Genomic DNA, 16169 nt, shown 5'->3' with positions numbered 1-16169 from the left:
AACGTTGCGTCACTGTAGTCATGTGACTGCTGACGCAACAATACTAACATTCCAAGGAACAATCGATTTTCTGCTCAAAATAGGTTATTTTTATTCTTCAAACATAGAAAATGTATTATTTAAATATGTGTTTTCAAAATTTATATCATTTGTAGCTGGAGAACTATAATTTGTGTTTAATGGCACAATTTTTGACCATACTGACAGTGTTAATATTGTGGTATTCAGGTACACTGGTATCTGACAAATAAAAGTACCTGCAAAATGCAGATTCAGAAAAGCACTGCAGGGAATGATTATAAACTTGGACAGCAAAGAAAAGAAACAAACAAAATCTTTATTCACAGTGAAAAATACATTGTCAACTATTTCACTTATTTGCTAACCTTAAATTCTGTTATGGCTTTAATTGGATGATGTCCTTCTTTGAAAACACATCTACAGAGGTAAAAACAATTCTAATTTATTGTTACATTCAAACAAAACGTGAAATTACAGCATCAGAATCCAATGCTGCATTAGTTTGCAATTGTTCAAAGTAACATTTCTTGGGAAGAAAATCCCTAATTCATATTGTTTTCTTTCAAATACCTGAACCACTCATTAAGATAGGCACTTTCCTTCATAAGGGATTCAAACACACACCAAAGTGATACGAATTTCTAGCCATTGGTACATGCAACTTGATTAAAGTAAAAGGCTTTGTACATTTATGACATCACAATATTCATTTAAAAAGAAACCCATAACACATGCACAAAAAATTTAGAAAAAAATGTACCTGAATATATATATATATATATATATACATACACACACACATCTGGACATATATTTCATATTAGTTATGAAAGGATGAAATTTTTGATTATTTTTGTCATTACAGTTTACACCTGCTATGATTAATTCATTCTGAAGTTTCTATGAAAAAAAAATATTCAAAGAGTGTTTTATTAAATTCAAGTCACTTTACTATGGAAGATATGCAAAATGTGGCAAGTTCTGAAGTTTGATGTACCAAAAAAACCAACAGTAATAGTATTACCATTTTTTAGGACAATTGTCACAGTATATAGGAAAGAAGTTAATTTTAACTGTAGGTAGGGTTTATCTACAGATTGAAATCTGATATATATATTTAAGCCCATTGTAAGAATTTAAAAAAATCATTTCATCTAAATATACAAAACCTAAGAATAAATATTTCTTCATCATCTATAAATTTGAATGCTTCTTGTATGAAGAATACGTGGGTTCTACAACTAGATGCTGTCGCCTTGTATAAGAAAGCTTACTCCTGGGTAATTTTTAAATTTATACAGCATTGCACATGTGTGGCATTAAGGAAAACTGTTACAATTAGCCAAGTCAAGGATGAAAACCAATTGAGAAACTGAGGAACTGACAGCAGGATATCTAAAGCCTATATTAAAACAATGGAATTTGGGTATGCCCCTTACCTTCAATTTGTACACATTAAAGTATACTTTTCATGTCAATATATGCTTACATTTAAGACTTAAATGTTTTGATTACTTAAATGATTTTTAGGTGGTAAGTTTTAAGTTTAAAGCTTTTGTTCTTGTTTTTGCATACATTTATCACATACAAAAAAGACAACTGAAACTCTTATAGCCAACTGATATAAAAATACTTTTTTGACCATTTTGACTACTTATTGTATTCCACTTTAATTAAAATGGTATGCTTGTGAATTTCATTTGTGCATCTAAAATAACATGAAAATACATACAGGAATATTGATAAATTGTTAAATAATATTCATAAGACATTATTAAAGGTTCTAATTCTTTATTCATCATATTACAAAATAATATTTTTACAAGAAGATCCATTCCAGTTTATAAATTATTGTGAAATATATTTTGTTAACCAGCACAACATTTATGAACAACAAAGCTCTCTTAGTATGTAAACAGTGCTTTTATAAGTATGAGAGAATATTAGAAATACTTCACTTTCTTGTATGTTTATTGGAAGTAAAAGTTGTTTTTAAATAAAAACATAAATATCTAAAAATGTCAAATCAACTGAAGAAATATAACAACAAATGTGATTACTTGGTTTTAAAAAAAACAATGAAAGTACACTTTATATGATAATTCTAAGATATTAAATCAATAATAAATGCAAACATGTGTCATTTAGATAAAGCCTACTAAGTATACAGAGTTAGTAACCTTTTCATACATTGTATATGTAATTGCCAACAGCAATATCAGGAATATAAATAACAACAGTGTAGTATATGTATGGAACCTTCAACAGCTCTTATACTCACAGTATATGAAACATGAAAGATTTAAATCTTTCGAATGTTTTAATTTCCATACATTAACTTTGAACCCAAAGTAAAAAAAAAACTAAGAAACTCAACATAAAATAATACATACTCATGCATAAAAAGAACAAATTGTATTGTTTGAAGATTGACCTATTTTTCTTTGAACACTAAAAATGTAGTTATTTATGGATAAACCATCCATATGCATGAATACTTCAGGTGCAAAACTTACCCAAATTATAATTAAACTTCTTCTGGAGTTTATATTGTTGTAGAAACATAAAAAATCATAAAAATAAATATGATTTTTGATTAAACTTGAGAAAATAAATATTAAAATTTCTATCCACAAGTGTTAAAAAAACAAAGAAAGTAAAATTGAGTTTAAAGTGTATTCACTTAGAATTCAAATTTAATTTGGACAAAAGCTTTGAGCTAAAGTACACAGTAAGGTTAGTATCTATCTTAGACTCCTTTAAAAAATTACATAATTTGCTTGATATAAATTGTAATATTTCATAAAGTGCCTTTACTCAACATCTTGCTCTGTATCAAGTTTTAGTTGTACAAACAAAAATTAAACAGTTCATTCATGATGCAAGCAGTTAAATGCATATTAAAAACGTTTACAAAAACTATATTTTACTTACAAAATTTATAGTCTTTTGGACTTTTAACATTAGAAAACAACTGAAGAGAATAAATAGTAAGTTATATAATAGTTGTGATTCATTTCATCAAGTACGAGTCAACAAAAAATAACTAACATACTGATAAAATTATTGTAGTGAAAGAACTTGAAAATGATTTTGTCATCATATAGTTGATTTTTTTGTAAAGACATATGTTGTAAAATTTACTAACAAAAGTAAAAGTTTTTTAACAAAAAATTTCCAGCTCTCATTTAGGCTTAAAGAGTGACAATTTAATGGTCTTTTTTTTCTTCTCAAAATACATATATATTTTTTTAATGTTTTCAGTAGCAAGCACTTAATATTTTAATTTTTTTTGTTTTATGTATTATTTTTCATATATGAGAACAATTTACCAGCTTATAGGTGTAGCACTATTGAATGAATGGATACTGTGGAAGTAGAATAGTCATGTAGAAATTGATTTGTTGGATTCAAGAGCTGTATTGTCCCTGGTCTGCTCTACAAGGGACATGTGGAAAGGGGAACTTGAAAGAGAGGATGGCCAACATCACAAACAATTCTTCCACCAGCAAAGAAGAGACCCATATACAGTGTTCTAGCCAATAAGCATTCTGCAAAGAGAATCACTTCCCCAAGGAAATTGAGAGAAAATATTTCTTACACTGCAGGGACAGTCATTGCAAGTGCAAGACTTGGTATGCATGAGTCCAGTATGAAGTTCCACTCTGCCATGAATGTTTTGAAGCATTCCACACCACTAAAATTACACAAAAAAGAGGTTCACATATGTTCTGACTTCAACCATGTATATCCCAGGTTGTAATGTATTTCAATTACCTTGTATAAACAAGTTTTACCTTTGCTAATGATCACTTGTTTCACTTATGTAACCTTCCTCAAATCAATCAGACTTGTAGTATTTGAACCTGGTGTTTGAACAAATACTCTTTGTAAACGTGTTTGAAACAAAGGCTTTCTTCTTCTCAGTAAAATGAAACAACATTTTTATGATGTATTCTAAGAAATCAGTGATCACCATCCATGCTGGTAACAAAAATAAATCCTTCTATCTAAATCAAACAACTTCTCAAAGACAGTATAAGTGGGTTTGATCAGAAACTGGAGTAATAAATACATTTATTCTGTATTAAATTACCTGGTTGGGAAAAATTATTCATCTGAATATAAGAACTAACTTTGTATGACTTTCTATTTCTAAGTTGTTTTTTAATATCAGTTATTAATTACTTAAATTACCTGCTATAAAAGTTACAACAGAGAAGTTTATTTAAGTACTTTTTAATGAATCTTACTTTTAAATAATGTAATTGTATAATATGTGAAATATTTTAATCTAATAATTATCAGTCAAATATTTATTCAGATTGGTCTGAAAAAGTTATTTCTCTATGCTGAATCCTAAAATATATCTATTTTACTACATCATGTACAGATTTTTTACAAAATGTCATAATGCATAATTTAAACAGTGGGTAAAGGTTGAAGAGTGTAATATAATGTTTATAGATTTATTTAAACAGTGGGTAAAGGTGGAAGAGTGTAATATAGTGTTTATAGATTTATTTAAACAGTGGGTAAAAGTTGAATAGTGTAATACAGTGTTTATAGATTTATTTAAACAGAGAAAGACCACAACACATAGTTTTGATACTAAAAGATATAGATTTCACAAAAAAATCAGGATGAATAAGGATGCATATTTGTTTGATGTCAATGTACTTTCCTTTTCTTCAGTTTGTTTGTATTTTTTGTTAATAATAATAAAAATGTTCATTGTGGTAAATGAAATATTAATTTGATCTAAGTAATAGATTTTTTTTCTGAATTTGTAAAAATATCCTTACATGATAGAAAAAACTTAATATTATTTTAAAATTTGTGTAGCTGAAGTATGGAAAATCCATTATTAAAACCAAAACAACTTTTATGAAGTTTAAATTCACAGACCTGTGTAATAAATTTCTTTTCAAAAATGCTTAAACTTGGTATATTCTACTAGATTTCCCCAAAATGGATATTTTTACATACCATACTTTTCCAATTCTTTTATCAAGATTAGTCACCTCCTATATTTAAATATGAAAATAAACAAAATAATAATTGGTGCAAAACCAAGAACAATACCACAAAAGATTGGCAATATTTCATGCTGTGATAATTTTATACACAATATTTAGCACCAAAATAACATTTGTATTTGGTGTCTTTACCATTGTTAAATACCTTATATAAACACTTAAAATTCATAAAGTGTCTGATGCTTCATTTGCTTTTCGAGCTTCATCTAATATTTCTTTGGCACCTTTTTCAAGCAGATAATTAGCAAGATCAAGCCCAAGTTTAAATGCTTTGTTTAGCAGCTGTTGATTAAGGTGTGACACAACTACTCCACAAAACTCTTTGAGTTCTTCCTTCTATTAAAATAAAAAATAACATACACATGTTATACATGCAATTAGAAAGACATGCAAGTTGTGCCTTCTTTTTTTTTACAATTATCTATTTTCATTTATTATCATTATACTTTTCAATTAATTTTTTTGCTTTGAGTTGACCAACTGCTCATTATTAGAAGTTCTGTTTTTTAAAAGTGTCACATTTTTTTAGAAATAATCAGAGATAAATTAAACTAAAAATGTTTGCACATAAACGTTACGTGCTACAAGATGTATAACCTGTTACATATGACTACCATTCTGTATCTTATTACCTGAGGCAATAAAAAAATAAAATCTTGAGCTCATGAGGTACACATCTAATTTAAGGCAAACAACAAAACTGATATGTGGCAGTACAAGAAACACCCTTCCAAAATTAGAATATAAAAACATTTTCATAATTCTTCAAAGGTGTGTATAATTCTTCACAACTATGTCTTTTTTTTTTTCTTTTTAATTTTGTGTTAACAAATTATTTCTATTTTAAAGTCTAGGTACATCAATTTTTAAACCATAAAAAATAATATAAATTATTACAAATTGTTTAACAGAACAATTAAAAGGATTCATATATGTACCTTTCATTTTTTTTAACTTGTCATTTTAAATTGGTATTCAAACCTTTAATAATGCTGGCAAAGAACTAAACATATACTTAAAACATCATACTTATGAAAATAAGAAATCACAGTCTAAGGATACATAACTTTAGAACATTAATACAAATGCTGAATTTATAGTATAAAATATAAACTTCACACTAAAGTTTTTTTTTTATATATTTTATATACAGTTATCACCATGGAAGCCCTCTAGTTGAAAGAAATATTCTTCATTTATTTGAAATTTGAACTGTTAGAATACTAATTATTTTACAAAATCAAAGGTGGAGAAAAAATACCTCCTGACTGTCACTTGGTTCATTCTCTTTTTCTTGGATACATATATCAGTCTCAAGGCAATGAATAACTGCTTTAGCACCATCTAAACTGAAGACACCACCTTGAAGAAAGAGCTGAAAATAATAGAACAAAAATGTTATATATACACATGTAATGTTTTTGTGGTCATCATGTTTTTATCTCCTGTTTCTATATTTCATAACATGGGCTTTTAAGCTCAGTTGCATTATTTTTTTTTGCTCAAGTTTAAAGAGTTTAGGTTCACAGCCCAAACTATAATCTTACCATTGTCACAATCAATACTAAAATGTAAGTTAATTCAGATCACCACTTAATATTCATGTAATACTATTAAATGGGTAAAAAAATAAACTGCTTTGTCATTTGTCTATATAGATCATTATATTTTATGGAAATTCACAATGGGAGTTAATAAGCAAATTAAACACTATATGAAACTTATCACTTCAATTCAAAACATTTTTTCTTATATATATGTAAATAAGGTTATGTTGCTTATTATTAAGAACATAATTTTTATACCTTTCCTTTTTTAAAAGAAGAATAAACACCAACTGGCACACTACATCCACCTTCTAACTTCTTGAGGAAGGATCTTTCTGCTATACACTGTAGAACTGTGTCTTTGTCTGTTAATGGTGCCAGAATGTCTAAAATATCTCTGTCATTGGCACGAATTTCAACAGCTAAAGCTCCCTGACCCACTGCATGCATACAGTCCTCAGGAGGAAGAGTCTGAAATATCATGATGTATCAATAAATCAGTGATATTGCATTTTATAAATGGCATTAGTGTTGTATTTGTCTGAGTAATTTTTACATAGTATGGATTTTAGTGTGGTATCCAGTTTTTGGATGAATTCAGTGGTTACTGGAATTTTGTGTTTAATTTCAACTTTTTCCAAATGTTAGTTATTTTATGACCGATTTCTGGAATGTAAGATATGCAGCAATATAGTGTTTTGTTGTTGGTTATTTCCAAGGAGGTTGTGCTGCTGAAGACATTATAGCTTCACTCCATCACCTGAAATTGGTAAGTTAGAGAAGCCATGCATCTATAAAAACTTCATTGAACTGATGCTTTTGGTATTATAAGTTGCAATAAAGAATGTACTTTTATAAAAATTGAACAATGAAATTTCTCATATCTGGTATCAATAAATGCACAAGACCTCACTTGCATCTTTTCAGGAATGAGTCCAGTTCAAAGCAATAAAACAACGAATAAATAAAAATTCCACGAGTACAAAGTAAGAAAGAAACAACAACAAAAAATTATTTTTCTACACAAGATGAACGACACAAGCACAACCAACTAGTTAGGACATGACATACATTATAGTGAATGATTTTAAAATTTAGTTATCTAAATTACCTGTCACATACAAAAGCCATCAATCTGATTACTGTACAGTTTCCACATTCATGTTCAATTGCTTGGAATCTAACACCAAACAGCATGTATCAGTAGTAGTAGTAGTAGTAGTAGTAGTAGTAGTAGTAGTATAATACATCATCCAAGAATGTGTTTATCCATGAAATAGGATCTGCTAGTGTCCAGGTGTAGTACTTATACTATAAGCAAACCTTACTTAACCAGAATTATGTTTAATGTAGTCAAAGAAATTGTCTGATAAACCATTTCTTTAAAGATGTATAATGCTAAAGCTGGTAAAGTATTGTAAGATATATTTTTAATGTTGTAATTTAAATGCTACCTAGAAGGAGCTGTGGGTCGTAATGATGACATTAAGATCAGAAAATTTAATAATATAGGCCTAGAACATTTAGTAAAGTCTAAGAATGTGACGTAGTGTTCTAGCACATTTGAAACTAGATTATAAACACAAGATTCCATAAAGCATTATTAGATTAGTTAGAGAGTGAATTGAAAGATAGTCAAGAATATAGTTAAGAGAATATGGAGTTATTTGATGACAGAGAGTGAACCAGTCAGTTTTAACCATTGTGGTTACTTTCTACAAGTAAATTAGGTTGTTTTACATCAGTTAAAGTAATTTTTAATGTAGGTCTACAACAATTTTTGGCAGTGTACAAGTATAAAATTTTGTAGAAACATTAAAGGAAGAAATAAAGTAATTTATTACTGTTAATAATTGTTAATTGGACATTTAATTATTGTCACAAAATAATTGAAAAGAACCAGCCAACAAAATAACAATGCCACAACAGTATCAAAGTCAGTTGCTTACAATAGAAAAAGAAACATCAATATTCTATAACATGTTTTATACTGAGCTAGTTATTAACAATATATAAAACTACTACCAATCTGCCAGGAGTGTTTAATTATACCAGTTACCCTTGACTAGGAATTGGACAAATAGTGGTTTTGGCACAATTTCAAATATCTGGCTTCCAATATCTGATCAGATAGTAGATGTAGCTATACATATTGAAAATGTGTCACAGGCATAATCTACCTTTCTATTATAGTATAGTATTAATGTAGTTACTTTGTCAGTGTTTTTTGAAAATTTAGTAAGGATGTACAGTTCTGCATAAGTGAGCATCCAATTCAGGCCCTCACGGGAGTATGGCATGTGGTAGTGTGAAACAGAGCTTTACACTCTGATCAACCACTAATATTGTTGTTTGGACTGTGCTTGCTGTTGCTGCAATCACATTTTACATATGGTGGCAATATACTGTGAGTGTATGATATTTATTTAAACTACAAGCTAACTGTATTATGGCTACCAAGGCTCCTACTCCATGATATCATGGAAATATTACAATGTTTAAAAGCCAGCATAAAGCACCAGTGAGCTAGATGATACAATACCTTTTACGTATGATGCACACACAAGTAGTATCATGCCTGCATAATGTTGAGAGATTATCAGTTGATGGAAATGCTAACTTATCTGATTCATCACATCTGAATGGATACTTGTTCCATCTTCACCCGACTTGGATAATTTTTTATAACTTGGACGTTATACACCATACAATACAAGGTATTATAAAATTTTTAGAATCTATAGAATTTCAATTAAGAATGAATTTGTGAGTAAACAGGCTTAAAGTGCTCTAGTATTAAATGAATGACTTTGTTTGTATTAACCTGGAAAAACAAGAAGTACAACAAATACCAGTACACAACAATTTATCCCATACAGGATTCTTTTAAGAGTAACATATTTAAAAACATTATCAGTTACGCTGTTATGTTCATCACATAATCACCCTAAATGGTGTGTGTGTATGTGTGTATATATATATATATACACACACACACACACACACACCTCTATCTAACATTTCCAATACAAACTGAAAACATCTATAATATATCATAGGCAAAATATCTTATAAAATTTCTACAAACACAAAACATCTGTAGTAATTAACAATCTAGAATCAAATAATGATTGTACATCCAAGAGAAATTCATCTGAAAATTTACTAAACATATTATAGATGATGATGTTATTTTAAGAATAAAGGTGAAAATCAATCACATTTTTCACTTAAAGGTATGCAGCAAATATTCAATTCTGAAATACAAAAAACCATCTAAATTGTAAAAAAATAAGTATTTGATGGAATTCAAACAGGCTAGGATGGTTTAACCTTTGGTCAATGAAAGGAAACAATAAGTAACATAAATAACCACGTACAGATTTGCTTTCTATGATTCAAATACAAATGTTACTATTGTATAAGCATTCAAATTAATAACATAATACTGTTTTTTGCATTACAGCTAAATTAATGACACAGAGTAAGCTTTTCTAAGTATTGTATAATATACTTAAGAAATTTTTAATACTTTTTTAAGAGTGTGGGAATAGTATCATTCTGTAATACTTACGGCAGATATTCGATTTTTCCATCCCATTCTCTGTAAGCCTGCATTAGCAAGAATCAGAGCACTGTAAGTATTGTTTTCATCTAATTTTCTTAGTCTCGTATTTAGGTTCCCTCTCTATGTAAACAGTTAAGTTGTAGAATTTCATTTCAAACACCATTTTCTCTCTCTTTCAAAGAGAAGTTCATTTATAATTTTGAAAGATTTCAGCTAAACCACAACATGCTTTAGAATTATTTATAATTACATAACAAGATAACTTATTCAGACAAAAAATTTTGTTTAATGACACATATTAGTATTGTTTTGTTTTTTTATTTTGTGCAAAGCTACTCAAGAGTTATCTGAGCTAATTTTGAAGTGATATACTAGGAGAATGAAAGCCAGTCAAAACCACCCACCACCAACTCTTGGGTTACTCTTTTACTACCGAATAGTGGAACTGATATTCAACTTATAACACCCCCATGGCTGAAAAGGCAAGCACGTTCAGGGATATGATTCGAATTCATGGCCCTCAGATTGCAAGTCAAGTGTCCTAACCACCTGGCCATGCTAAGCTCATATGTTAGTAAAATAATGTACAAAGTAAAAATTAACATGTTTGTGGTAATAGAAACTGAAAAGTAGTACACCAATAAAACATCTATTTATTTTACAATCTACATCAATTTGTTTCTATGATGCACCATGATTTAAAATTTACAAAAAATTCCTAAATTTTCACAGTTTAAATACAGTGAATGAAAAGGCTATATAGGGTAATGCCAAATATTAAATAAACTTTTTAACTTATTCTTTTCTGCATATATCAAAAGCAAAAATACAGTTTAGGGTTTTTTTCTATATAGCTGATGCAAAAGGATACAATATTCTGGAATAGAAGATGAGGATAACGACGTCGCAATTGGGCAATCCTCCGGAGAGAACTTGTACCAATTACACTAGTTAGAAAATTATACAAATTATCTTACATATACAAACCAACACACAAAACATGAAAAGCTAACTATAATCTGTGGAAGTGAAATGTAATTTATTCTTTTTCATAAAATTTCACATATAATTACTTCAAAATTACTACTACTATTAATTTTAAAAATAATATTTTCATTTAAAAAAAAGTTTTAGTTTAAACATGATTGAAACTGTAAAGGTAATCAATAACATTTCCTAATTATAGTTACAAAATTTATTTTTCCAAAATATTCTACAATGAATAACTACCCATACTTTATCCAGTTTTTAAAATATCAAATTATAATTTAAACGTTTCTTGACAATTTCTGTACTTTTAAAATTAAATTGTCTTTCCCTTGTTTTTCAGTTACAGAATATAATTCAATTTTTTCACAAGTTAACTGTAGTTAAGGGTTTATTCCTTGAACAGGATCAAAATCTAATTTCCCTTTTAGTAGGGATTCAACTATATTTGAAACATCATAAAAATATTCTTTAAGTCTTAATTTCCTATTGAATTCCTATATATATATCTTCTACCAGCTATTGTTTATTAGGTTTATTTGTGGGAGTAAATGTTAATCTTTTTTCTAGTAACCAAATTATTTTCTGTTAAAATTAACAATTTTCAAAAAATGTTGACCTTGTTATCTAAAAGTTTTTTGGAATGGTATCAAGAACTTCAATTTTAATCCTTAACTTTTCCATTTCTAATCTTGCTTTCACTTTCTTTGCTTCATTTGAGATAGCTTTATTAATTTTTTCATTTGAAGGGCATTAATGGGGGATCCTCTTGAATTGCATTTTCCATAACTTAATTAATTTTTTAGTCTTCAATCTATACCAAAATGCAAATTTTCTTTCTTTCAGAAAATCTCTTATAGTGCTGTTTAAATCACACAAAATACCATCAAATTCTGTTCATTTTATTGTAAAACCAGCAAAACCTTTAATACTTGTTATTGTTAATCATAATTTTTTGTCACCCATTGCTTTGACTACAACCTACTTAAATTGTAAGTAGGTATGCAACTATTGTGAAATGAAACTAGTGGATGAAATTATTTTAAATCTAAGAAAATGTAGTTTTTGAAAAATATGATTTTTTTAAATTTTGATTTTTTCTAAAGCAATGCTTTTCTCATGCCTTTTTTCTTTTTGCACGTTCCCTATCCAATATGCAAAATCCTTATAATGTCCAGATAGTTATCAAATGTTTATTAAGATAAAACATAATATTTTATCTGTTATTTTCACTAATAAATATCTGTATGGGTTTGGTCAATTTGACTGATCTCATAACCACCATAAAAAGTTAGGAAATAAATATAAATTATGCTTTTTTAGAATGACTATAAATTATAACTCAAAAACATGTTTAAAACTAAATAGCTTAAATCTCATAACATTTTACATTTATATATATTTATAATATATATATATTAATTATTTTTATTATACTGACCTTTCAGCCATGCTTGGCTAACAATATAGAAGTTACCATGATGCAGCGCACATGCACTCACGTTACCATATCCAATAATATAAAACTGACCTTTAGTCTCTACAAAGTGACCTGTCTTGGCTGTATTTTAGAGGACTAGTATTTTGTAAAATACAGTCACATTTCAATTATTATACATTATATATGTATATAGATTATTATTATTTTTAAACTTATTTTTCTTAAAACACAGAAGCAAACAATTATCTCTTCTAGTTATGACCTTTGTACTCAGTTGCTGCTTGATATAGGTTGCTAAGACCTTTAAAATTTTGCACGTGGAGGATATGAAATGAAATATTTTTTTTGGCTTTATGTATACAGTTGAATAACCAAAAAATCATAAATTAATATATCAATACCATTGAATCCCACTATAACTTATCAAGCTTAGTTACTAAGCTGTATTTCGGCCTGGCATAACCAGGTGGTTAGGATGCTTTATGTATAGAGTTGAATAACCCAAAAATCATAAATTAATATATTGATACCATAGAATTCCACTATAACTTATCAAGCTTAGTAACTAAGCTGTATTTCGGCCTGGCATAACCAGGTGGTTAGGATGCTTTATGTATACAGTTGAATAACCAAAAAATCATAAATTAATATATCAATACCATAGAATTCCACTATAACTTATCAAGCTTAGTAACTAAGCTGTATTTCGGCTTGGCGTAACCAGGTGGTTAGGATGCTTTATGTATACAGTTGAATAACCCAAGAATCATAAATTAATATATCTATACCATAGAATTCCACTATAATTTATCAAACTTAGTAACTAAGCTGTATTTCGGCCTAGCATAACCAGGTGGTTAGGATGCTTTATGTATAGAGTTGAATAACCAAAAATCATAAATTAATATATCTATACCATAGAATTCCACTATAATTTATCAAACTTAGTAACTAAGCTGTATTTCGGCCTGGCATAACCAGGTGGTTAGGATGCTCGATTCCCAATCTGAGGGTCGTGGGTTCAAATCCCCGTCCAACCAAACCTGCTCCCCTTTCAGACATGGGGATATTATAATGTGATGGTCAATCCCACTACTCGTTGGTACCCCTAGAGTATCCCAAGAGTTGCCTTGCCCATTACTGTATGAGACTACTGTCGAAAGGTCAAAGTGAACCATCAACAACTGGCCCCAAAGAACTCACAGGAGATGAAGGAAAGCCCAATGAACAGCAAGAAGTTTCAAGAAATTGACATGAGGAGAGGACTTGGAAAGAGACCCTCACCCTGAAACCTTTTGAGTGTTGAGATACACCTTCTAACCACAAAGAGAAGCATCCCTAAAAGGTGACATTCCAGATGAGGAGGAGGAATACCCATGCTATTATTGTTCCAATCCAACCACCAGGCAAAGTTGATCTGCAAGGAAGGGAAAAGGTAAGAGGGGCATCTAAGGGATCCCAAAAAAGTCTCCACTGGTCTATCAAAATTCACTGATGATAACACGTGAGGGCACGACCAAGAGGAATGAGGAAGAACCTCTAATGCAGTAGGAGAAGAAAAGGATGAGATGCTGCATAAAAGACATTCCATAGCTTGCAACTGAAGTGGAGCAGGTAGGGCCCATCAGAAAAAAAAAAAAGAGTTGAAAAACACAGTGAGATGAATCAAAAATTGTGTGGGTGTGAGAGAAGACTTCTCCTTTTCGACAGGCCAACCCACCATGACAGCATCCTGGAAGAGAAACTGAGGATGTCGGACTGAATTGTCTTGTGAGAATTCAAGAAGCAGCCAGACCTCCATATAATGGTGGAAACGAAGGGCCCTGGAATGAATCAGGCAGACAAAATACAGAATCCTGAGGAGGAGAGAAAGAAACAGGATTGTGAGACAAAAGAAAAAGAAAAAAATGCAAGTAGAGGAACACACATATTGAACTGACTTTCAGAACCCATGGATTGAACACCAAGGACCTCCAAATAGGGCAAATTGAAGGAGTCTGACACCCCCCCCCCCCACAAGCCCTGACCAGAGAAAGATGACTATGGGAAAAGGTAATTGAACTATCAGGGTCCAATCCATACCAAGGGAGAAGCAACACCAAATGCTGTGAGTCCAAATAGGGAAGTCAGAATGATGGTAAACAAAGGCATGATTGTCCAAAGTATATGGAGGTTAAGGCATACTGACCCCTGAATGCAAATGCTCCTCAAAATGACTTGCATAAACCCCAATATCTAGGGAAGGAGGAAAAAAACTAAATGATGACCCAAAGGCTCATCCCCAAGAAGGGCAGGGGTGGAATATAGGAATTGGGAGATAAGGACAGAATATAACATACCTGAATGATCAAATCCACAAGAAGTCTTAGAAAATCCCCAGAAAGGACACACAAGTGGCATATTCAGAAGGAGCGAAAAAGACTGTCCAAATCATAACCTTCCCAAACACTCTTCATAGGACAATCCTCAGTTTGTTCTAATTGTTACATGTAATTGGTAAACTCCTGACAGATTAGAGCCCTCATTTCACGGGCTGAGAATTGTGGTTTCAACCCATTGGACACAGTTGGTAATCCTGTTGCTGCAGTAACAGCAGTTGTAGCAATGACTACCCAAAACTGCAAGTGTATAACTCACAAAATTAAAAAGATATATAAAATAAGGCATAAAACTCCACAAAAAACAATGAAAATGGTAAATAACAATGCAACTGAAGCATAAAATTTAAGAAAGTAAAAACTTGTGGATAAGCGAGTCAAACTGTGATTGAAAACATGCCTATTCAAGAAGACTACTAATCGAGAAATGATTTACCCAATCACCATGACACAAGGTTTTAGTGTCTTATATCCAAAATTTTGTTGAATTACATTTTATTTATGTTATACCAATTTGTATAGCATAAAATCTTAGCTAATAATCCATATTTCAGTAGTACATAGTTTAAGTTCTTAATTCTATAATGCAATATTTTAAAAAAATCCTGAATTTCTAGTAGTGTGACACACGACATTTTCTCTACATATCTTCTCTTCTTTATTTTATCCACCACCCCTCCAGTAGCTAGAAAATTAAATGTAAATTATTACTATAAAATTCTCATTGCTCAGACAAACCATAATTTTTATAGCATTCAATATTGTTTGGTTACAGAGCTATCAAATAGAAAATCAGACCCCCTCCTACCACATCCTCTCTCTCAGGATTTGTTAATAGTTCTCTCATGTTTAATTATATATTACCTATTATCAACAGAAAGTCAATGTTTTCATCTATTAAATGATGTATCATGTGTTCTGAACAGATAATCGTCAATTTCACTTGTAGTACAGGCTTTGTTCCCATGGGAAAGGTAACGACTAGCTTGGGTGAATTTGTAACTGCTCTTCTCACATAGTTAGAAAGCCAGAAAAATTTTGCTTGTTAGAGGAAATTGTCTCCCTCTTGCATGTTATTATTCGATCTCCTTTGGTGTATTATTTAATTAAATAAAAAAATTTTAATGCACTACTACCATTAGTATAAAAAAAAAGTAGAGTTAAGTGTCATCAATAGTCGACTGCAAA

The 16169-nt window shown here is 30.0% G+C and overlaps 1 protein-coding gene across 1 annotated transcript in view; it reads right to left on the bottom strand.

Moving 5' to 3' along the window:
• Nucleotides 1-1795: 1795 nt before the first annotated feature.
• LOC106458624 (porphobilinogen deaminase-like) overlaps nucleotides 1796-16169 on the bottom strand; it is a 17457-nt gene continuing 3083 nt past the window's right edge. Inside the window, exons 3-7 of the mRNA XM_013918147.2 lie at nucleotides 11047-11122; nucleotides 10182-10295; nucleotides 6866-7078; nucleotides 6322-6435; nucleotides 1796-5396 (exon numbers count right to left, since the gene is read on the bottom strand). Of these exons, the coding sequence (XP_013773601.1) occupies nucleotides 5226-5396; nucleotides 6322-6435; nucleotides 6866-7078; nucleotides 10182-10295; nucleotides 11047-11122 (688 nt within the window). The 3' untranslated portion in view covers nucleotides 1796-5225. The remainder of the gene's footprint in view (nucleotides 5397-6321; nucleotides 6436-6865; nucleotides 7079-10181; nucleotides 10296-11046; nucleotides 11123-16169) is intronic.

Source organism: Limulus polyphemus, unplaced genomic scaffold (genome assembly GCF_000517525.1).
Source record: "Limulus polyphemus unplaced genomic scaffold, Limulus_polyphemus-2.1.2 Scaffold494, whole genome shotgun sequence".
In the NCBI taxonomy this organism is placed as follows: Eukaryota; Metazoa; Arthropoda; class Merostomata; order Xiphosura; family Limulidae; genus Limulus; species Limulus polyphemus.
This window is presented reverse-complemented; position numbering and strand designations above follow the sequence as displayed.